The sequence below is a fragment of the Artibeus jamaicensis genome, unplaced genomic scaffold (assembly GCF_021234435.1).
Source record: "Artibeus jamaicensis isolate MK-2021 breed Jamaican fruit bat unplaced genomic scaffold, CSHL_Jam_final contig_240, whole genome shotgun sequence".
In the NCBI taxonomy this organism is placed as follows: Eukaryota; Metazoa; Chordata; class Mammalia; order Chiroptera; family Phyllostomidae; genus Artibeus; species Artibeus jamaicensis.
The window spans coordinates 24,765,456-24,789,057 of NW_026521506.1; the positions used below are offsets into that span (position 1 = coordinate 24,765,456).

Consider the following 23,602-nt stretch of genomic DNA (forward strand, 5'->3'; position numbering starts at 1 on the left):
CCCTTTTACTTCTGTGATATCAGGTGTTATTTCTTCTTTTTCATTTCTGATTTTATTTGGATCCTCTTTTATTTTCTTGATGAGTCTGGTTGAAGGTTTGTCAATTTTGTTTATCTTTTCAAATAACCAGCTTCTGATTTTATTGATCTTTTGTATTGTTTTTTTTTTTTTTAGTCTCTATGACATTTATTTCTGCTCTGATCTTTATTATTTCTTTTAATTACTCTGGGCCTTGTTTTTGTTTTTGTAGTTCTTTTAGATGTAGGGTTAGATTGTTTATTTGAGATTTTTCTTGCTTCTTGAGGTAGGCCTGTAGTGCTATGAACTTCTACCTCAGGACTGTTTTTGCAGTGTCCCATAGTTTTGGGTTGTTGTGTGTTCCTTTCTCTTTCTAGTTCTTCTAAAAACAGTTCCTTTAACATTTCTTGTAATGTTGATAATAAACTCCTTTATCCTTTTTTTTTTTGTCTGGGAACTCTATTTCACCTTCAATTTTAAATGATAGCCTCACTGGGTAGAGTAGTCTTGGTGGCATGTTCCTAATTTTTCATCACTTTGAATAGTTCATTCCAATCATTTTTGGCCTGAAGTGTTATTGTTGAGACACCCACTGACAGCTTAAGGGAACTCCCTTATAGGTAATTGTTTCTCTGTTGCTACCTTTAAGATTCTCTCTTTGTCTTTACTTTTTGCTGTTTTAATTATGATGTGTATTGGTATGGGTCTCTTTGGGTTCATTCTTGATTGGACTTTCTTGTGCTTTCTGAACTTGTGTGGCTTTTTCCTACACCAGGTTAGGAAACTCTTCTGCCATTATTTCTTCAAACATGTTCTCTGTCCCTTGCTCACTCTCCTCGTACCTCTGTGATCAGATATTGTTATGCTTGATGTTGTCTGTAGACTTCCCTTGTCTCTCTTAAGTCCGGTTTCTTTTTCATTTTCTCTTTGGGTGGATACTATTATCTTTTTTTAATTTGCTGATTTGATTCTTTGCTTTATCTAACCTACTGTTGATTCCCTCTGGTGTATTCTTCATTTCAGATATTTTATTTTTCACTTCTGTCTGGTTCTTTTTTATGTTTTCTATATCCTTTTTAATGCCTCCTATCTCTTTGTTTAAGTTTTCACTGAGATCATCCATTCTTTCCCTAAGATTCTTGAGCATCCTTGTAACCATTTCTTTAAACCCTGCATCTGGTGTTTTGGTTGCTTGCATTTCATTTATTTCATTTAATTTGTTTTCTTTTGGTATTTTTTCTGGGGCATTTTTCTTTGTCTCCCCATATGGTCTCTGTGTGCTAGGTAGATGTGCTATGTCTCCGAAAGTTGCTTTGATGGTTTTATGATGAAGGTGTCTTATTGGGCTCAGTGGCACAATCGTTCACATCACGTGAGCTCCAATACCATTTTTTGTGGGTTATTTGTTCCCCTGTTGTAGTTGAATCTTGAATACTGTTGGCCTTTTCCTGGGTAGAGTTAACCCTTCAGGCTGGGAACCTGTAAGGGTAAACCTTGGCCTCTGGATGCGTGAGATGCTGTACAGGGGCTGCCCCTTGAGGCATCATTGTTCCTAGCAGGGTATGGTGCCTGCAGGAATCCCCCTTTGGTGTGCTGCTTGTGCAGCTAGTTGGGTTGAGGTGTGGTGTGGTCTGAAGCCCACCACTGGTTTTGTTGTTCTGGTCTGCTTGGATAGGATTCAGCTCACTGTCAGACATTGTATGTAAACTGGCCTTGGGCTACCTGTCTGTAGCTGCCACACTCTTCACTGTTTGTTTGTCTACTGGGCCTGTATGTGCCTATGAGGGGTCAATCTGTGTAAAAGAGTCAGCTTCTTCCTGCTTAGAGCTGGAGGAAGATCTATAAAAGAACCAAGGCTTCCTAAGGTCCACTTGCACCTTTCAGCTACTCTGCTTCCCGCTCAGGGGAGAAGATGAAGCAGTTCACTTGCTTTATCTTCCTTCTGAGCCATTTGATGAGAGACTGTAGCTTGAGCTTCAGAAAAGTTGAGATAGAGATGGTGGGTCCCTTACTTGTGGGTCACGCAGTTATTAGGGCACTCAATGAGGGGACAAAGCTAACCCCTTCATTCTCTGCCAGAGTTTTTAACTCTAGTTCCCTCAGAGGGGCTTGCTGATTCAGGATGGGTACAGCCCACTGTTGCCTTTGCAGGAGCGAGCTCAGGAGCCCTGAACTAAAGGGGATAGGTCAAACAAGTCTTCTGTTGGGGCTGAGGCTGGCTCAGCCCACAGGAGGAGGCCAAGCTGTCTGTCTCATTTTCAGACCTCAGGAGGAGGCTAAGCTCTCTGTCCTGTTCCCAGGCAATAGCCTTCGACAGTCTCATACTTTGAAAATCCCCATTCTGAGCAGCTCTTTTTCCCCCCATAGAAATGTACCTAGTGTGGGGGTATCTGTGGCTTGGCAGACCTTATTGAAGCAGTTTTCCATTGGGGATGGTGCCTGCAAACCTGTAGAAGGGAGATGGGTACTTCTTTCCCTTCTCAGGGTAGGGTGAGCTGAGACATGGTTTGCCTCTCTTCAAAATATCCAAGCAGTTCAGCACTCGCTCACTCATCTGGCTCTCAGATAGAAGCTTCCACAGGAGACACAGTCTGAAACTCTCAGCACCGTGTGGCACTCAGTTTACTACCAAACCAAGCAGGATGGGGCCCAAATCCCCGATCTCTCTGTCTGGTCTCAGCAGGGCAGGACCTAAAGTTGCAGCTTTGCATGACACAACTCTGAAGACTGCAGAGTGGGCCAAAATTCCCAGCCCTGTGCCTCTGAACTCAGCAGCAGAAGCAGCCCCACTGTGGCCTGTGGGGTGCCTGCCTATGCACATGAGATGGGGTAGGCCAGTCCTCTTTCCCAAGTCATTCAGTTAAGTCACTGGCTGTCTGGGTCTTCAAAGTCCTCCTAAGGTCCCTGCTGGCTGTATCCAGCAGATCTCTCCACAGGACCCGAGTGTGGCAGCGTGGTCTTTCCAGCAGTGGGATTCTAAACCGTGATCTCCCCAGGCTGGTGCTTTAATAATACGAGCGTGCTACACTGGGAGGGTGCACTCTGAATCTCCCGGGTGGGGTGAATCCCCACTGATTCCCACCGCCAGACACTACAGTCTTCTCTTCCTGTCTCTGTTGCTCTGGGTTGGGAGTCCCTGCGTGGGATTAACCTCCCTCCTAGGGGGAGGGAACTCTGCAGCGGATACTATCTAGTTTCTCAGCTGCCACCTCACCTGTGTGCAGGACGTTCCCCCTCCATGTCTCAACCCCTCTTACAATAGCATCTCCTGTACTCCTTAGTTATAATATTTCATATCAGTTAGGTTTCAGTTGATTGTCAGGTTGATTGCTTGGCAGATCAGCTGTAAATCCAGTCTGGGAGCAGGAGCAAGTGGACGCAGCTTCCATCTATTCTGCAGCCATTTTTGGAGTCCTAAAACTGACATATGAAGTGATGTGGTAGTTGGAGAGCCCAGAAATAAATCCAGGCATATGTGGCCAACTACTCTTCAACAAAAGTATCAAAAATACACAATAGGGAAAGGATGATTTCTTTAGTAAATGCTTCTGGGAAAGCTGGATATCCATGTACAAAAAAAAATGAAATTGGACCCTTATCTTAGACCATACACAAAAGTCAACTTAAAATGGATTAAAGATTGAAACATAGACCTGACACTATAAAATTCCTAGATGAAAATGAAGGAGAAAGCTCCTTGACGTTGGTTTTGGCAAAGATTTTTTGGATGTGACACCTATAGTACAGGCAACAAAAGCAAAAATTAACATTCTCATACGTATGCTAAGAGTTTTACAGTTTATATTTTTTATAACTTGGTTATCAGTCTATTTTGGTGGGATTTGTGTTGTGTGTATAGTTAAGAGATTCATTGTTTTGCACAGAACTATCCAGTTGCTCTAAGACAACTGTTAAAAAGAATATTCTTCTCTTTTTTTGGCACACTTGTCAAAAATCAAGTTGATAGTAAATGTATTGGCTTAAGCCCTGGCTGGTGTGGCTCAGTGGACTGAGCATGGGCCTGTGAAGCAAAGGGTCACTGGTTTGATTCCCAGTCAGGGCACATGCCTGGGTTGTGGGCCAGGTCCCCAGTGGGGAACCCTTGAGAGGCAACTACACATTGATGTTTTTCTCTCTCTTCTTCTCTCCCCCCATGTCTAAAAATAAATAAATAAAATCTTTAAAAAATGTATTGGTTTATTTCTGGACCTCTCGATACTGTTCCATTGATCTATGTTTCTGTCTTTTTGCCAGTTCCACATTGTCTTAATTACTGTAGTGTTATAGTAAGTTTTGAAATTGGGAAGTGTACTTTTAATTTTCTTCTTCAGGTACATTTATTATTCATATGCTGGATCTTATTTTCCTATCTTTAAGTAGGTCATTTTCTCTTGATTCCGTTTTTTGTCTCATTTGTTTTTAATTAATGCTATTTTCTTCCTTCTTTTCCTCAGCTTCTCTTAAGACATTGTATGTTGAATTTATTTGCCTTTGTTTATTTCCTTGTGTTCTCTCCAGTTTGAGCTTTATTTCTAAAATGTGGTTTTTAAAGAAAATTTATAATTGTTTTTGAGTTCTCTCATCTAATTCTGAGTTTATTCAGTTTTGATATATGTTCTTTCATATACTATTTCTTTTTCTTAAAATTTTAGCTTATTTTGCTTCCTTGGTTCAGCTAGCTTTTCTAACTTCACAGAGCTCCCTTTTGTGATGTTTTCTGTGATATCCTGTCTCTCTCTTCCTTTCTTTTGTCTGGGCTTTCTTGTCCTTTGCTTCCATTGACCTTTTCCTGTCTAATTTTAATTCACCTTTTAACAATTTCTCCTGTTTGTGTTCCGAAAGGAAGATTTGTTGGTCAGTTTTAAGAGTTCATGAGATTAGACTTTTCCAGTTTCTTCAGAACATACTATGGCAGGCCTTTGCATTCATCTACTATTGGGATGGAAAAAAGCCTTTCCAATGTCATTGACTGTCCCTAATTTGGCCACTAAGTTTTACAACAAATACTATGTGGTTATTCCGGTCTTAGATCTGCATATGGCCTCTGCCTATTATCACAGAATTGCTGACACCATGCAGATCATGTGACTGTTGGTGGTTTTTCTCCTTGTGCTTATATTTTGAGTATCAAGGGCATTTTTTATATTCCAATTTTGTTGTAAATATTGTTCAGTATTTCTCTCCTTGGATTCACAGAGTTATTCTCTTTGCAATGTGATAATTCAAGGAGATGAAAATGCTATGCTTATACCACGCAGCCACCTCCTCAATATATATTTTCTGTTTTTTTCTCTTTGTGGTAAAAATCACATTAATATGAGGTCTACACTCTTAAAAAATTTTAAGTGTTCAGTATACTATTAACTGTGAGCACAATGTTGTACAGGAAACCTATAGGACTTATTCATCTTGTAGAACTGAATCTTTATACCTATTTTACAGCAACTTCCCATTTCCTTCTCCCCATAGCCCCCTTTCAACCACTATTCTAGTTTCTGCTTCTATGAGTCTGACTATATTAGATAGCTCATATAAGGGGACTCATGCAGTATTTGTTCTTGTATGACTAGCTTATTTCAGCTAGCATATTCTCCAGATTCACCCATGTTGCCATATGTGACAGGATTTCTTTTTTTATGGCTAAAAATAGATTCCATGGTATGTGTATGCATTTTCTTTATTCATATATTAATGGACACTTATGTTGCTTCCACATTTTGGGTGTTGTGAATAATGCTGCAATGAATAGGGGGGTGCAAGTATCTTTCCAAGATCCTGATTTCAGTTCTTTGGGATAAATACCTAGATCTGAGATTGGTGGATCATATGTTCTATTTTTTAACATTGTGAGGTATCTTGATACCATTTTCATAGAAGCTGCACCAAAGTTTTTACCAACAATGCACAGGGTTCCAATATTTCCACATCTTCACCAACACTTGTTATATATTTTATTTTTTTCCATTATTGCCATCCTAACAGGTGTGAAGCAGAATCTCACTGTGGTTTTGATTTCTATTTTCCTTCTATTAACTTCTAGTTTTAATCTATCTTGTGCAGAAAAGATACTTTTATATAATGTCAGTCTTCTTAACTTTTTAAAAATTTGTTTTGTGACCTAATAAGTGACTTATCATGGAGAATGTTCTGTGTGCACTTGAGAAGAATATGTATTCTGCTGTTGTTAGGAGGAACATTTTTGTTGGTCTGTTAAGCCCATTTTGTTTGTAGTGTTCAGGTTCTTTATTTCTTATTGATTTCTGTCTGTATATTTTTCTGTTATTGAGAGAGTATTAAAGTCTCCTACTATTATTGTGTTGCTATGTATTTCTCCCTGTATTTCTGTCAAACTTTGCCTCATATACTTAGGTCCTCAGATGTTGGGTCCATATATATTTATAATTGATAATTCTGATAAATTGAAACTTTTGTGATGTAATTCCTTGTGACATTTTTTTGTGTTCATGTTTATTTGGTCTGATGTGACAATCATTTGCATTGAATATTTTTTATCCTTTTACTTTCAGTTTGTGTGTCCCAAGTCTAAAGTCACTTGTAGGCAGCATAATTGGATCTTGTTTTTTTAATCCATTCAGCCACTCTGTTTTGATCGGAGAACTTATGCTTTAAAGTTTAAAGTAATTATTGATAGATAAAGACTTAGCTATTGCTATTTTAGTTCATTGTGTTCTGTCTTAGCTCTGTACTGCTTTTTCTTTGGTGCCTCCTTTGTGTTTCATTGATTTCTTTTTTGTATTAGTGATATTACTACTTTTTCCTTTATGTATCTTTTATAGGTATTCCCATTGGGTTATCAAAGGATTGTCATAAGACATCTTACAGTTATAACAATATATTTTATGCTATTAACAACTTTCATCACTTATAAAAAGCTCTACAGTTTTACTCTCCCCACACATCTTGTATCATTGCTGTTATAGTTATATTTTAATGTATGTCAAATATTTCTAGTTATAGTTATTCATTGCTTTTTTAAAAAAGATTTTGTTTATTCATTTTTTAAAATATATTTTTAAGGGAAGGGAAGGAGAGAAGGAGATAAATATCAATGTATGGTTGCCTCTTGTGAGTCCCCTGCTGGGAACTGGCCTGCAACCCAGGCATGTGCCCTGACTGGGAATCAAACCGTGATCATGTGGTTCGCAGGCCCATGCTCAATCCACTGAGCTACACCAGCCAGGGCTTTGTTTATTCATTTTTAGAGGGAGGGAAAGAGAAGGAGAAAGAGAGGGAGAGAAACATCAATGTGTAAGAGCTACATCATTTGGTTGCCCCTCATATCCCCTCACCTGGGGACCTGGCCTACAACCCAGGCATGTGCCCTGATTGGGAATCAAACTGGCAGCTTTTCAGTTCACAGGCCGACCCTCAATCCACTGAGCCACATGAGCCAAGATTTGACTGCTTTTTAAAAAAATCTATGTTATTGATTATCCTGTTACAGTTGTCCCATTTTTTCCTTCCCTTTATTCCCATTCGCCCTGTACGCCCCCCTCCACCCTCATTCCCCCACCTTAGTTCATGTCCATGGGTCATACATGTAAGCTTTTTGGATTCTCCATTTCCCATACTATTATTAACCTCCCCCTGTCTATTTTTTACCTACCATTTATGCTACTTATTCCCTGTACTGTTTCCCCAGTTCTCCCCCCTTCCCCACTGATAACCCTCCATGTGATCTCTATTTCTGTGAATCTGTTCCTGTTCTAGTTGTTTGCTTAGTTCATTTGTGTTTTTGTTTTTGTTTTCTTAGGTTTCTTAGTTGTTAATAGTTGTGAGTTTGTTGTTGTCTTACTGTTCATATTTTTCATCTTTTTCTAAGTCCCTTTAACATTTTATATAATGAGGCAGGAGTGTCAAACTCATTTTCAGCAGGGACCACATTAGCCTTGTGGTTGCCTTCAAAGGGCTAAAATAATTTTAGGACTGTATGATTGTAACTAGTCCTTAACTGTTAAGGAGTTGAAATTATATTCGGCCTTTTGAAGGCAACCATAAGGCTGATGTGGCCCCCGGTGAAAATGTGTTTGACACCCCTGTGATAAGGGCTGTAGTAAGGGCTTGGTGATGATGAACTGCTTTAACTTGACCTTATCTGGGAAGCACTTTATCTGCCCTTTCATTCTAATGATAGCTTTGCTGGATACAGCAATCTTGGATGTAGGTCCTTGCCTTTCATGACTTGGAATACTTCTTTCCAGCCCCTTCTTGCCTGTAAGGTTTCTTTTGAGAAATCAGCTCATAGTCTTATGGGAACTCCTTTGTAGGTAACTGTCTGCTTTTCTCTTGCTGCTTTTAAGATTCTCTGCTTATCTTTAATCTCGGGTGGTAAAATTATGATGTGCCTTGGTGTGTGCTTCCTTGGATCCAACTTTGGGACTTTCTGAATTTCCTGGACTTCAAGGAAGTCTATTTCCATTGCCAGATTGAGGAAGTTCTCCTTCATTATGTTTTCAATTTCTTGCTCTTCCTCTTCTCCTTCTGGCACCTCTATGATTTGTATGTTGGAATGTTTAAAGTTTTCCTGGAGGTTCCTAAGCCTGTCTTCATTTTTTTGAATTCTTGTTTCTTCATTCTATTTGGGTTAATGTTTATTTTTCCTTCTGCTCCACATTGTTGATTAGACTCCCAGTTTCCTTCCTGTCACTCTTGCTTCTCTTTATTTCACTTTGTATAGCCTTCACTTCCTTCTCTATTTTGCAACCATGCACAACCACACCTGTGAGCATCCTGATGACCAGTGTTTTGAACTGTGCCTCTGATAGGTTGGGCTATCTCTTCGTTACTTAGTTTTATTTTGGCAGCTTTGATCTGTTCTTTCATTTGGGCCAGTTTTTGTCTCAGCAACTTGTTATGTAGTAAGAGGTGGAGCCTTAGGTATTTCTCAGGGCGAGGCAACCCATGTCACTGTGTCGTGGCACTGTATGTGGGGGAAGGGGTCTGGGAGGGAACAGTGCTGCTTGTTCAGCTCTGTGCTGGCTTTCAGTCACTTCCCCTGCTATCCAGAAGCAAATCGGACCCTTCTGGTGCTGATTCCCAGGTGGGTGGTGTTGTGTATGTTCTAGGACCCAGCAGGTCTCTCCAACGAACTTTCCTGTGAGGCTGGGAGTTTCTCTTGCCACCTCAACCCTCACAGGTTTTTTAAGTCAGAGGTTTTGAGGCTTTATTTTCCTTTGATGGAACCCTGTGTTGTATTGTCTGTCTCACTGCCCAGTTGTTCCTCCCTCCTGGTTTATCTGCACACAAATGTGGAACCGCCTACTCTCCCAGCCATCGCCTTGTCTGGTCTGCCAGCTGCTGCCTTGTTCTGAGTCCTCTCCACCCTGGCCGCCCATCTCTACCTCTCCTACTGGTCTAGATGAATGTTTCTTCTTTAACTCCTTGGTTGTCGGACTTCATACAGTTAGATTTTCTGGCAGTTTTGGTTATTTTTTGTTTTTTAATTTTTTTGTTGTCCTTTTTTTGGTTGTGCGAGGAGGCAAAGTGTATCTACTTATGCCTCCATGTTGGCTGGAAGTTGACTGCTTTTATTTTTAATATCTATACTAGAAAGGTGGGGTTTTGTACCACTTTTAGATTATTACAGTATTATTTATTTGTCTATGTATAGAATGGGGCAAATGTAGGTTTATAGTTGTTCATATGGAAAACAATAAAATAAATAATAATACAAGAATAAACTCTTTGTTTTAGGTGATCACAACTGTAAACCTGCTGTTGTTCCACCCTGATTTAGGGTCCTACCCTATCAGATAGGTTTATACTTTTTTTTTTGCTCTTTAGCTCTGTTTCATTTCAACTTGAGGAATGCCCTTGGTCATAACTTGGGAGGGTAGCTCTAGCCTGTTGATGAATTTCCTCAACATTCGTTTGTATGAAAGTCTTCATCAGTCCTTCATTTTTTGTAGGACATTTTTGCTGGTATTTTTTTCCTTTAATCTCTTTGAATATATCATTCTGTTTCTTTATGTTCTGCAAAATTTCTGACAAGAAGTCCATTGTTAATTTTATTGGGGCTCTTTTTTATGTGAGGAGTCACTTTTCTTCTTTAAAAATTTCTCTTTGTCCTTGATTTTGACAATTTAATTATAATGTGCCTTGGTGGGGATTTCTTTGGGCTTGTGTCTTTGAGTCTCTTTGAGCTCCTTGGATCTGCTTAACCATTTCTTTTTTCAGATTTGTGAAGTTCTCAGCCATTATAATATATATATATTTTTAGATTTTATTATCTTTAGAGAGGAAGGGAAGGAGAGAAGGAGAGAAACATCAGTGTGTGGTTGCCTCTTGTGAGACCCCTGCCGGGAACTGGCCTGCAACCCAGGCATGTGCCCTGACTGGGAATCGAACCGCGATCCTGTGGTTCACAGGCCTGCACTCAATCCATTGAGCTATACCAGCCAGGGCTCAGCCATTATAATCTTTATGTACATTCTTTCTCTCTTCTCTTCCAAGACACCCATAATATGAAGAGTGATTCATATTATGGTGTCCCTTAAGTCCCTTAGGCTTTCTTCACCCTTTTTCATTCTTTTTTCTTGCTATTCCTCTTGATTGGATACTTTCAAATGACCTTTCATCAAGTTGGCTGATTCTTTGTTTTGCTTGATCAAGTCTTTTGTTGAACCCAGCTATTGAATTTTTCAGGTCAGTTATTGTTTTATTTAGCTCCAAAATTTTATTTTTTATTTTTTTCTGTGTCTCTCTTGATACTCTTGTTTGTGAACCATTTCCCCAAACTCATTGAAAATCTTTGTGACAGTTATTTTAAAAAGTTTTCTTATCCCATACCTTCTTTTCTTTAGTGTCAGTTTCTGGAGCTTCATTTTCCCTTTTGACTGGACCTTTTTTCCTCTTTTCATATTTCTTTAAAATTTTTTTTGTATCTTAACATTTGAGGAAATAGGCATATCTCTTAGTCTTTACACTCTGGCTCTGACTGGGAAAGACCATCACTATTCATTCTAGGTAGAGATTTTGGGGGCCTGTGGGTGTATCTTCTACGGACTTATATTTATAGATTTGTAGTTAGATTTGTTGGTTTCTTTTATTTCAGGGCCTCATAATCTCTCAATTTCTCTTGTGACTGTCTGTTATACTGCTGGTTCTCTAAAACTGTAGCTAATCACTAAGGTATTTCTTGTTCTCAGCTACTCTAGACATCGATGATATTCCAGCTCTAATTAGTGCTCTGAGATGGGCAAGACAGAAACCAGTCCATTGGTCAGCCTCCTGAAAAACCAGAATGTTACATGTATGCTTCACTTCTTATTTTCCCTCCCATGCCTTGAGTAGTGCACCTTCTCTTAAAAAAAAAGAAAGATATTATTTATTTATATTTAGAGAAAAGAGAAGGGAGGGAGGAAGAGAGGTAGAGAAACAACATCTCACGCACCCTCCACTGGGGACCTGGGCCACAAGCCAGGCATGCTCACTGAGTGGGAATTGAACTAGTGACTCTTTGGTTCGCGGTCCGGCACTCAATCCACTGAGCCACACCAGCCAGTATGAGTTCTGTACCTTCTGAGTCCTCTGAGCATGCTGAATATGCAAGCCACTCACTGCTTTCCATTGTTCTAAGTGTCCTCCAGGCATCGAAACTATGCTTGTTGTGTCAGAGTTGCAAGCGAATCAAGATAGAAACCAACCCCTCAGGCAGTACTCAGAAAGGCCGGGATGTTGTACTCACTTTCCACTCTTCTCCGTCACTATCAGGAGGGAAGCTATAAGTTGTGGAGAGTCATGTTAACTGTAGCAACACACCAACTGCTTTCCTTTGTTCTTAGCTACCCCCAGGTATCTAAACTTTTCTGGTTCCATCAGCAGTAATTAGTGAGCTGAGATGTAAGTCAGTACCTTAGGTATCTTTGTGCAGTTCTGGAATGTTGGATACATGTTTCACTTTCTCTTTCTACCTTATGGAGAAGTTGCAGAATGGGATGATCTGTTTTGGTGGTGAATTCTGCCAGCTTAGGGGAGGGGCGTATGTAAAAATAGTGAAATTGAACTTTTTACCATTTTCAGTGCAATTGTTGTTGACTTTGCCATGGTCTAGGGCCCTGCAACGTCTTAACTGAAGAGTGGAAATCTGATAAAGGTATTTTGGTTCAAGTATCATTGTTAACTCAGTGTTTCCTTGGGAGAAAAAGGAAACACTGGGATTTCCTTTTCTAACATCTTGTGATGTCACTCCTTTAACTTTTTAAGCATGATACATATGCAGAAAAATGCTAATATCATATGTATACAGCTTGATGACTTTTAACAAACTGACCAGACTCACGTAAATTGGTATCCATAATGCCGTCATATTTGAAAGACAATTTAGTTGCATATAAAACTCTAGGTTAGACATCTTTTCCTTCGGGGCTTTGAAAATCTTACTTTGTTGTGTTTTTGTGTCCAGTCTAACTGTTGACAAGTCTGATGTCAGTCTGATTCTATTTCTCCTCTTGGCATTCTGTGTGTTGTTCCAGTAGGGGATCTTTCATCTTTAATTTTGGTATATTTAATCTCTCATTATTGTAAATGTTTTTCTACATTTTAATTTCTCTTGACATAATATTAAATGGTGTTAATATTTACACTTTTGTGTTACTTTATTAAACTTTAATTACTTTTAAAATCTAATATTACTGTTCTCTTTTCAAAAACCTTATCCTCTCATTTATATCCTTCTCAGACTGTTCATCCTAGGCTTTTTATTCTGTCTCCTGATTGCCCCTGTTATCCCCTGCCCAGGAAACCTTAATATATTTAAAAGTTAGTATATGCCTTTATTTTTTCTTTTTCTTTTATTTATTTTAATCCTTGCCAGAGAATATATTCATTGATTTGAGAGAGAGAGAGACAGAGAGAGTGAGAGCGATTGGTTTCCTCTTGTACATGCCCTGAAAAGGGATCAAACCCACAACCTTTTTGGTGTATGGGATGGTGCTCTAACCAACTGAACCACCTAGGGCAAGTGTATGCCTTTACATTATTCCAAAAAATAACACCAAAGGCTGCTCCAACCCCATGGTGGTTCTGATGGATGCAAAACAAAGTAAGTCAGGTGTTCAGGGAGGTGCCAAGCAAGTCAAAACAAAGAACACAACCACAAGTGTTTGGGAACAAGCCCCATTTTTCTCACTCTGGTAGCAGGAAGCCATACGAGGAGTGAGAGATGTCTTCCATCCCCATGGCTACCTCTGGAACTGGGGAATGGTATGTGGTAGGTGAGTATGCACAAATGTCCTAACACTCCTACTGAAATTTGGTAACTTCTTTCTTCATATGTACTCCCTGGCTGTTATGAGTTTAATTAGATTCCCTAGTTCTAAAAAGTTTTTTTGTCAGTTTTTGATAACTTAATCATTGCTTTAGTAGAGGTATACATTTCTTTTTAAATTTTTTTTACTTTTTTGTTTTTTTATCTATTTTATTGATTATGCTATTACAGTTGTCCCATCCCCCCCCCTTATTCCCCTCCACCCTGCATCCCCTGACCTGCATTCTCCTACTTTAGTTCATGTCCATGGGTAATACATGTAAGTTCTTTGGCTTCTCCATTTCCCATACTATTCTTAACCTCCCCCTGTCTATTTTTTACCTGCCATTTATTCTTCTTATTCCTGGTATCTTTCCCCCCTTTCTCCTCCTCCTCCTCCCCACTGATAACTCTCCATGTGATCTCCATTTCTGTGATTTTGTTCCTATTCTAGTTTGCTTAGTTAATTTTTGTTTTTGTTTTCGTTTTCTTAGGTTCAGGTGTTGATAGTTGTGAGTTTGTTGTCATTTTAATGTTCATATTTTTTTTATCATCTTTTTCTTAAATAAGCCCCTTTAACATTTCATATAATAAGGGCTTGGTGATGATGAACTGCTTTAACTTGACCTTATCTGGGAAGCACTTTATCTGTCCTTCCATTCTAAATGATAGCTTTGCTGGATAGAGCAATCTTGGATGTAGGTCTTTGGATTTCATGACTTGGAATATTTCTTCCAGCCCCTTCTTGCCTACAAGGTTTCTTTTGAGAAATAAGCTGATAGTCTAATGGGAACTCCTTTGTAGGTAACTCTTTCCTTTTCTCTTGCTGCTTTTAAGATTCTCTGCTTATCTTTCATCTTGGCTAATGTAATTATGATGTGCCTTGGTGTGTGCTTCCTTGGATCCAACTTCTTTGGGATTCTTTGAGCTTCCTGGATTTCCTGGAAGTCTATTGTCCTCACCCAGATTGGGGAAGTTTGCTTTCATTATTTTTTCAAATGCATTTTCAATTTCTTGCTCTACCTCTTCTCCTTCTGGCACCTCTATGATTTGTATGTTGTAATGTTTAAAGTTTTCCTGGAGATTCCTAAGCCTTGTCTCATTTTTTTGAATTCTTGTTTCTTCATTCTATTCTGGTTGAATGTATATTTCTTCCTTCTGCTCTACATCATAGATTAGAGTCTTGGTTTACTTCCCATCACTGTTGGTTCCATGTATACTTTCCTTTATTTCACTTTGTATAGCCTTCACTTCTTCCTGTATTTTTTGACTATACTCAACCTTTTCTGTGAGCAACCTGATTACCAGTGTTTTGAACTGTGTGCATTTGATAGATTGGTTATTTCTTCATCACTTAGTTCTATTTTGGGAGCTTTGATCTGTTCTTTTATTTGGGCCATATTTTTTTGTCTTCACAAGCCTGTTATGAAGTAAGAGGTAGAGCCTTAGGTGTTCACCAGGGCAGGGCAATCCTTGTCACTGTGTCATGGCGCTATATGTGGGGGAGGGGTCCAAGAGGGAACAATGCTACTTGTTCAGCTCTCTGCTGGCTTTCAGTCACTTCCCCTGCTTCCCACAAGCAAATCAGGCCCTTCTGGTGCTGATTCCTGGCTGGGTGGGTTTGTGTATGTTCTAGGACCCTGTGGGTTTTTGAAGTTAAACATTTCTGAAGTTTGTTACTCTTTCACTTTTGTTGTCACTCTTTATTTTTAACATCACAATTTCACAAATGCATTGATGATTTTACCAATAGTTAAACATCATGTGTACCTGTTAACAATAGGAAAATTAACCACATGTTCAAAGTTATCATGCAGGAAGGTCACAGTAAGCTCACTCCTCCAGTAATGTTACTGATCTTGTTAATATCAACAATGTTAGTAATGTACCTCTCCATTCCACCACTTCCTTGCTTTGTGAACTTGAACAAGGCAACATCTCTGAGCCTCAATATTTAGTCTGTAAAATAGGAATAATAACAATAACAATAATACCTTGTGGGGTTGTAGCGAGAATGAAGTGAGATAATTTAAATATTTATTTATTTATTTATTTATTTATTTATTTCTAGAGATGAAGGGACAGAGAACGAGAGGGAGAGAAACATTGATGTGTTAGATACATTGACTGATTGTCTCTTGAGTGCCCCTCCCAACTGGGGACCTGGCCTAGGCAAGTGCTCTGACTGAGAATTGAACCAATGACCCTTCAGTTAACAGGTTGGCACTCAATCCACTGAGCCACACCAGCCAGGGCAAGAAGTGAGAATTTAGTGTTGAGCAGAAGGCCAGACAAATATGAGTATGTAGTAAATGATTCTTTTTTTTTTTTTTTTATATTTTATTTATTTATCTTTAGAGGGGAGGGGAAGGAGAGAGGGAGAGAAGCATCAATGTATGGTTGCCTTTCGTGCGTCCCCTGCTGGGAACTGGCCTGCAGGGAACTGGTCTGCAACCCAGGCATGTGCCCTGACTGGGAATTGAACCGCGATTGTCTGGTTCGCAGGCCCAAGCTCAATCCACTGAGCTACACCAGCCAGGGCTAGTAAATGATTCTTACCAAAAATGATTATAGCATAGCTCTTTCTAATCCACGTTGCCTTATGATGTAGAGAAATACCTAGCAAAACAAAACTACAATGAAAATATGAAAAGTGGATAAAATATTAACTATCCTGGTCTTCAGTGAATAATTATTTTGTTCTAGGCTAACCATCTCTAGGGATAAACTAAAATTGAAATTTATATTTTAGGTGGATGAGAGTAGAAAGGCGATCAAGGTATATCTTACCATTACATTTGTCTTACTGTGATATTAATACCTCCATCGGTCAGTTTTAGATTATAAATTTGTAAAGCATCAAGGAGCATGTATTTATATGTTTCATTGTATGTAGTGTGTAAGATAAAAATCTTTGAATCTAATTCAAGAAGGTTGACATTTGCAATTTACAGCAAGATTTGTTTACTCTTGAAACATTTTGGAGTGACTCTAAGGCTCTACATGCTTCTCTTAAAGGCATTTAGAAAAAAATACAGCTTTTAAAATGCTTTTAAGAGAGCTGTCAGTTTTCTTCCTGGCATTATGTGAAAATAAGTGTTCTAGTCATTTTATGAGTAATGGTCATCTTGTGGAATTTTCAAAGTGCCATTGAAAAGAAGATTGAAGCACTTTATCTGCCCTTCCATTCTAAATGATAGCTTTGCTGGATAGAGTAATTTAGGTTGTAGGTCCTTGCTTTTCATTACTTTGAATACTTCTTGCCAGCCCCCTGTTGCCTGCAAGGTTTCTTTTGAGAAATCTGCTGATAGTCTTGTGGGAACTCCTTTGTAGGTAACTCTCTGCTTGTCTCTTGCTGCTTTTAAAATTCTCTCTTTATCTTTAACTTTTGGTATTTTAATGATGATGTGTCTTGGTGTGGTCCTGTTTGGGTCCAACTTGTTTTGGACTCTCTGTGCTTCCTGGACTTGTATATGTATTTCCTTTGCTAAATTAAGGAAGTTTTCTGTCATTATTGTTCAGATAAATTTTTAATTTCTTGCTCTTCCTCCTCTTTTGGTGTCCCTGTATAAAGTGTTTCCCGGATAAGGTAAAGCTAAAGGAGTTCATCATCACTAAGCAATTATTACATGAAATGTGAAAGGGACTTCATCAAGAAAAAGAAGATGAAATTATGAATGTTTAAAAGGCAACAAAGTCACAACTATCAACAACTGAATCCAAAAAAACCTAAGCAAACAACCAGAACAGAAACAGAATTATAGCTGCAGAGATCATTTGGAGAGGGGAGAGGGAGAAAGGGGAGAATGTGTGAAAAGGTACAGGGATTTAAGAATCATAAATGGTTGGATACAAAATAGACAGGGGGTGTCAGGGGGTGTTAAGAATAGTATAAGAAGTGGAGAAGCCAAAGAACTTATGTGTACAACCTACAGACATGAACTAAGTGGGGGATTGCCGGAGGGAAGAAGGGTACTAGCCAAAGGGGGCAAAGAGGGGAAATTGGACAAGTGAAATAACATAATCAATAAAATATACTTAAAAATAAGGTTGCTATTTTTAGATAATAGTGGCAGATTTTATGGCTAAAATACATAAATGACGTGAGAGGCAGCAAAATTAAGACATTTTTATGTATGTTTGAGAGGGTGTAATATCTTTTGAAAGGTCACTGTTTTCATTTGAAAAGTAATGCAATTATTTTGGGCAATAATTGTGTTAACCAGAAATACACTTGCTATATTCTATATCATGTCTGTGTTCAATTTGTCCATGAGGAGTTAATGGAATAGAGGTTAGCAACCTTCTCAGGTGTGAGTGCCGTTAACAGTAGCAAACTCAATTAAAAAAAATAGACATCTAGAAGAGAAAGAAAAATCTACCAACACATAAAAAGAGAATTTTTATTTCTTTAACCTGAGCAATAATATTAAGGCCTTTTAAAAAATTGTAATAGGCAAGATGCTTGTGTATTTTCAGGGCTAGTTGGAAGATTTGTAGATAGCTCTATTTTATAAATTAATCCAACAACCATTGAAATCTACCTTACTTATGTGCAAGATGCTGTGGTATGTGCCTTGGGAGATATAAACTTTAAAGAGATTGCCCTGGCCTTAAGAAATTTATCATGTAGTAGAAGAGAGAAACGTGTGCAAGTTATTATAGCATATGATAGACTGTGAAGTATTAAAAAGTACTTTGTTTCTAAATGAATATATGTGAGGCAAAATAATAAGATCAAATCACATGTGTTGTATAAAATCAAATGTGTTGTAAAGCAAAACTGTATACACATGGAAAGCACATTGGATATCATTAATTAACTGTATAATATACTTCCCTTGACAATGATAGAGTAACAGATTACCCAGTACTGTAGTAGCAAATGATAGTAAGAAAGCCGATATATTGTACTAACTCACATTTTTTAAAGCTCTGCTATTCTGTAATGGCTAATGGACAGCTTGGTGTCATCTTCAACTAGGCTCTCCAGGTGTGGCCGCTGATAGAAAAGAGGACATGTTGGCATGGTCATGCAGGAGGAGGCCTCCACACAGATCCGAAAGAAGGGGTAAGAGCCAGTAGTAACAAGTAACTGGAAATTGTAATAGAGGGTTGTGTTTGTATAGAAGGTGTATCCAAGATCATCCTATTCCAGAATATATTGATTGACTTGTGTATTGTAACTTCAGGGTTTCTAATACAAAACCATATGAATCGACCATTGTTATATAGAAGAGATTTTCCTCAGGCTTAAAACAAACAATAAAAATGATTGATTAAAAAGACAAAAAGTTATCAACTTAAACATTTTAGAGTTTTATTAAATTTGCATTGGTTAATGTTATATGTTATATAACTTAGCTTTATAAATAAACAGGTAAATTAGATTTAGCACTTATAAGCAATTTGTGTGCACACATGTGTGTGTATGTATGTATTTTAAGGTTAACATTTTCCCTTTTGTCTAGTTATTTTACAAAGGTCCTAGAATGTTCCCAGCTTCACGGTGAATCTTCCATCTACGTGATCCATTTATTTAATTACCCATATTCTTTATTATTATTATTATTATTATTATCATCAATCAGACAAGTAAAACAGTAGGGCCACTGAAATCAAAAAGATTTAATTGTATTATACTTTTTTAAGTAAGTGAAAAAATGTCATTTGAATACTGTTATACAATTTTCCATGTGGTCCTTTTACTCTGAGCTTGCCTTTTTTTTCCTCTGACTTGACCCAACCAGGATGTATATAGTGTCTCTAAATAGAAATGACATTTTGCAGTCATTGGCAATTGACAAATTTTATGTAAAGGTGCTCTTTAACTTGTAGAGAGATAATATTAGTTATTTTATTTGTGGGAAGCGATTGGTAGGAAAACCTTTCCAGTGCTTTTCTTTCTGTCTGTTTCATCTCCAAAATAGCTCCTTTCACAGAACTCAAAACACTTCACTTTCATATTTCTATCCCATTTTTTTATATACTAATCTTCATGGCTGCCTTTAGAAGCTACAAAACATTATAAAATGTAATTTAAAAAATAATATAAATACTGAGGTTTGTTTATTCATGTATTTTTCTTGGCATATTTGCCAGCTTTCAGGATCATTTATCACCACGGGCTCTTAAGGGCATTTATAAATAATGCTCTAAACATATAAAAAATAAGTTGACTAATACAGAAGAAGCAGTTACTTCTCTTAGGCTCAAGCTTTATAAACTTGGAGGTAGTTTTTTTATTCTCTAGTAAAAGTAAACAAAGCAAAAATCATTGTAATACATTATGTTTAGTCACTTCTTTATCTTTTTCCCCCTGCCAACTTTGTGTTACTTTAGCTAAAAGGGATTATAGAATAATAGAGCTTGAAGAAAAGAGGCAGTATGGAGTTCTTACTTAGGAGCCTGAACTCTGGACCAGACTGCCTACATTTGAATCTTGGTTCTACCACTTCCTAGTGGAATGACCATGAGCAAGTTACTTTATTTCTGTGTGTATTAATTTCTCCATCTATATAATGGGGGTGATAATCATACCAAATGTGATTTAAATGTGTTAAGTCCTCACACCATATAAACCTCTTAAATAGTGCCTGGTACATAGTGTTCAATAAACAGCTGCTATTACTATAAGGTGATGTAAACCCTATCCACTACCATTATCCATTCATTTGAAACGGGTCCCCACTCCCCGGGTTGCAGACCAGTATCGTTCCATAGCCAGTTAGGAACCAGGCCTTTAACCTGAGCTCCTCCTCCTGTTTTTTGACCACCCACCCCCATCCATGGAAAAATTGTCTTTTTTTAAAAAGATTTTATTTATCTATTTTCAGAGGGGAGAACGGAGGGAGAAAAAGAGGGAGTGAAACATCAATGTGTGGTTGCCTCTTGCCCCCTACCAGCGACCTGGTCCACAACCTAGGCATGTGGCCTGACTGGGAATTGAATCAGCAACCCTTTGGTTCGCAGGCTGATGTTCAATCTACTGAGCCACACCAGTTAGGGCTCCTTAAACTTTTTAATGTTCTTCTTTTCAAGAAGCCTCTGTTAGTAAATTTACTTAATCCTGTGCTCAGAACTTTCCCTGGCCATGGTGTCTCCTTTGGTTGGAGTGTTATCCTGTAGGCCACAAGTTCACAGGTTCAATTCCTGGTCCAAGCATGTACCCAGGTTGCAGATTTGATCCCTGGTTGGGGCAGTATGGGAGGTAACCAATGTTTCTCTCTCTCTCTCTTTCTTTCTCTCTTTCTTTCTCTCTCTGTCTCTCTCTCTCTTTCTCCCCTACCCCTTCCTCTCTCTTTAAAAAGCAATGAAAAAATGTTCTTGGGTGAGGATTAAAAAGAGAATAATGCAGAGTTTAATATAAGGACCACGTCCCAGATTTTGCTTCATATGCTATTTTTTAATGTTAGAAACACATCCTCATTGACTGGATATAGTCAGAAGCTAGTAGCTCTAAAAGATCAGCAGTCAGATTTGGTTTAAATATTGACATAATCAGAAATGAAGCTTGGAGTATTAAACATTGGGAGGTGGGGGGGGTAATGGAATAGAGAGTCTTCATGCTTGTTAAAATGAATGGGTGTGCAGACCAGTGGGCACGATTGCCTGTATGACATGGAAAGGCTGCTTTCTATGTTCGATTTTGTCCATCAGACAGCCTTCACTTTCCTTTTTTTAAAAAAGGAGTGACTTTTTATACCTGCTACAACCTGGATGAATCTCAGATATGTTTTGCTGAGCAAAAGCAGCCAGAAGCAAGATGCTGCGTGCTGTTCATTCTAACTTTCTGGAAAAGGCAATGCTGTATGGATAGAGGAGATATCAGTGGTGGCCAGGACATGAGAGGCCAGTTGGTGGCAAAAGGTAGCATAAGGGATTGACATGATTGTTTTGCTGCCTGATTGCCATGGATATGTCAAGACCCCTAGAAACTGATGCTGAAAAGTAAATTATACTGCAGGTCAACTGTAGATAAAGAAATAATTGGATTTTGAACAGTGCACTGGCTAGCCAACTAGTACTTGCTAAGCACTAGAATGGATGGAGAGGGGGCAGAGAAAAGCTGATGGAGGACCATGGATTGGTTGGAGTTTTAAAGGTTCTCTCTACTTTCAGTTTCCATCACCTTGGACGTCTCCCTGCCCTGCCCATTGCTCAGGCCACCCGCAGAATGAACACCAGAACTGCCCAAGCAGAAACACCACAGCTGGGCTCAGCCTCACCTCCAAGTGCGGGATAAGCAAAACTCTAAAGCACCAGTGCATGTAGTGGGCTGGAAACCACAAAACCCTCCAACCCCAGAGAACCCCAGCCAGGAGGCAACATCACTTCCTGGTCGGTTCCTGTGTTCTGAACTTGTCTCAGCCACCATGTTTGCAAAAATTGACACACTCAGAGCCCACACATGAGTGGGGGTGGTGTGGGCTTTTTTTGCCAGGTCATGAGAGGGAGCCCCATGGCGCCTTGCTGTGTTTTCTGTCCTGGTGGCATAGTGCCCAGTCACGCATGGACACAGGTCCACCAACATGCACCACGTGGCCACCCATGGGAGAAGAGGCCTGGGCACCCACCCTGTGCCCTGCATGTTTAGAATTACCCAGGAGACACCTTTGTAAGAGTGACCTGATGATCTTTATATGATTTCTCAAATTGACTTATGTTTGAGATAGAGAATTCACTGACTGGCCAGTGTGAATGGTAGTCAGTTTGGCAGTTTGTTTTTTTCATTATAAATGATGAAATTAATAGTTGAGTACATATCCATCTTATGTAACATAAACCAGTTTTTTTCCCTAGGGACTTTTCACTGCTAGATAAGATCCTTATTGTGGTTTCAAACTAACAGAGCTAGGAAAACAAACCTTGAGGTTTAGAGAAAGTGACAGTAATTGCATAGCTTTTCCTTGCAATATTTGTTTACTCTCCCATCCATAGACTCACTATACACAATAAGGTGGGGAAAATTTTCCACGGATCCTTTGGCTTTTTCCATTTACTCAACCTACATCTATTTTGATCTAGCTTTCATCAAGTCACTGTTATCCCTAACAGAATTGATGCAGTGTTTAAAATTATTCCCTTAATTGCACTTAGTTATCTTTACCTTGGATTTTAAGGAGTTTTCTTCTCTGGAAAATTTGCTTATGTCTAAAATTGTGAACACTTCCAAATTCTCTGCTAAATTAATTCTTTAGGGAGTGCTTGCTTTAGCAGCACATATACTAAAATTCCTTTTTTTTTATTTTTAAAAATATTTTTGTTTTCTTTTTTCTACTTTATTTATTTTATTGTTTATTCTATGATAGTGGTCCCAATTTTTTCCCTTTTGCCCACTCGACCAGCCCACCCCTCTCTCCCACAGTCAGTCCCCACACCATGAATCATTGTCCATGCCCATGAGTCATTCATTCATACGAGTCCTTTCACTAGTCCCTTCTTCTTCCTTCATTCCTCCCCCCACTCCTACAGCTATCATTCTGTTCCATGTTTCCATGTCTCTGGTTTTATTTTTTTCGTTAGTTTATTTTGTTCATTAGCTACATACACTAAAATTCATTAGGGAGAGCATATTCAGCCGATAGACCACATTGGTATAAAACAAATGGCATCTGTAGATTTTTGGTATATATATTTTTTTCCTTATCACAATTTTTCCCCCAGGTGGTTTCTTTCTAAACCAATCCCTTGTTTCTGTGAGTTAGAACTTTTCATACTATTAGAATTTAGGAATATCCCTAAAACTAGGATTGGTAGTTAAATTCTTCATCAGCAAAACAAAAGGCGATTCTTCCATTTTTAACAGAAGATCATGTTCTGTTTATTTTTCCATTTCTCTATTAAAGCCCAGTGTTTTCTCATCCCTTGAAAGGAGTGGGCTTCAGGTAGAAGAGAGCTCCTCTTACTTCAGCTCTCGACAGCCTTTTCTCTTTTTAAAAAAATTTTACTGTTCAATACAATTTACATTCAGTAATGATTTTGTATTAGTTTTCAGCTATGTAGCACAGTTGTTAGACAGTCATATACTTTACAAAGTGTTCCCCCTGATATATCAATATTGTAATATTTTATATCCTGGCGACTATTTTGTGATTACCAGTCTGGACTTCTTAATCTCTTCACCTGTTTTACCTATTTTACCCAGTCTCCCAACCATCAGTCTGTTCTCTGTCTCAATCAGGCTGTTTTTAAATTTTGTTTATTTGTTTATTTTATTATTTAGATTCCACATATAAATGGAATCATATGGTTTTCTCTTTCCCTGATTAACTTATTTCACTTAACATAATATTGTCTAGTTATATTTATACTGGT

At 38.4% G+C, this 23,602-nt stretch overlaps 1 protein-coding gene across 1 annotated transcript in view; it reads left to right on the forward strand.

Moving 5' to 3' along the window:
- The window catches only part of ABCB7 (ATP binding cassette subfamily B member 7), a 101,089-nt gene that overhangs the window by 9,929 nt on the left and 67,558 nt on the right, over positions 1–23,602 (forward strand). The window contains exon 2 of the mRNA XM_037139565.2: positions 18,270–18,356. Within this exon, the coding sequence (XP_036995460.2) occupies positions 18,270–18,356 (87 nt within the window). The remainder of the gene's footprint in view (positions 1–18,269; positions 18,357–23,602) is intronic.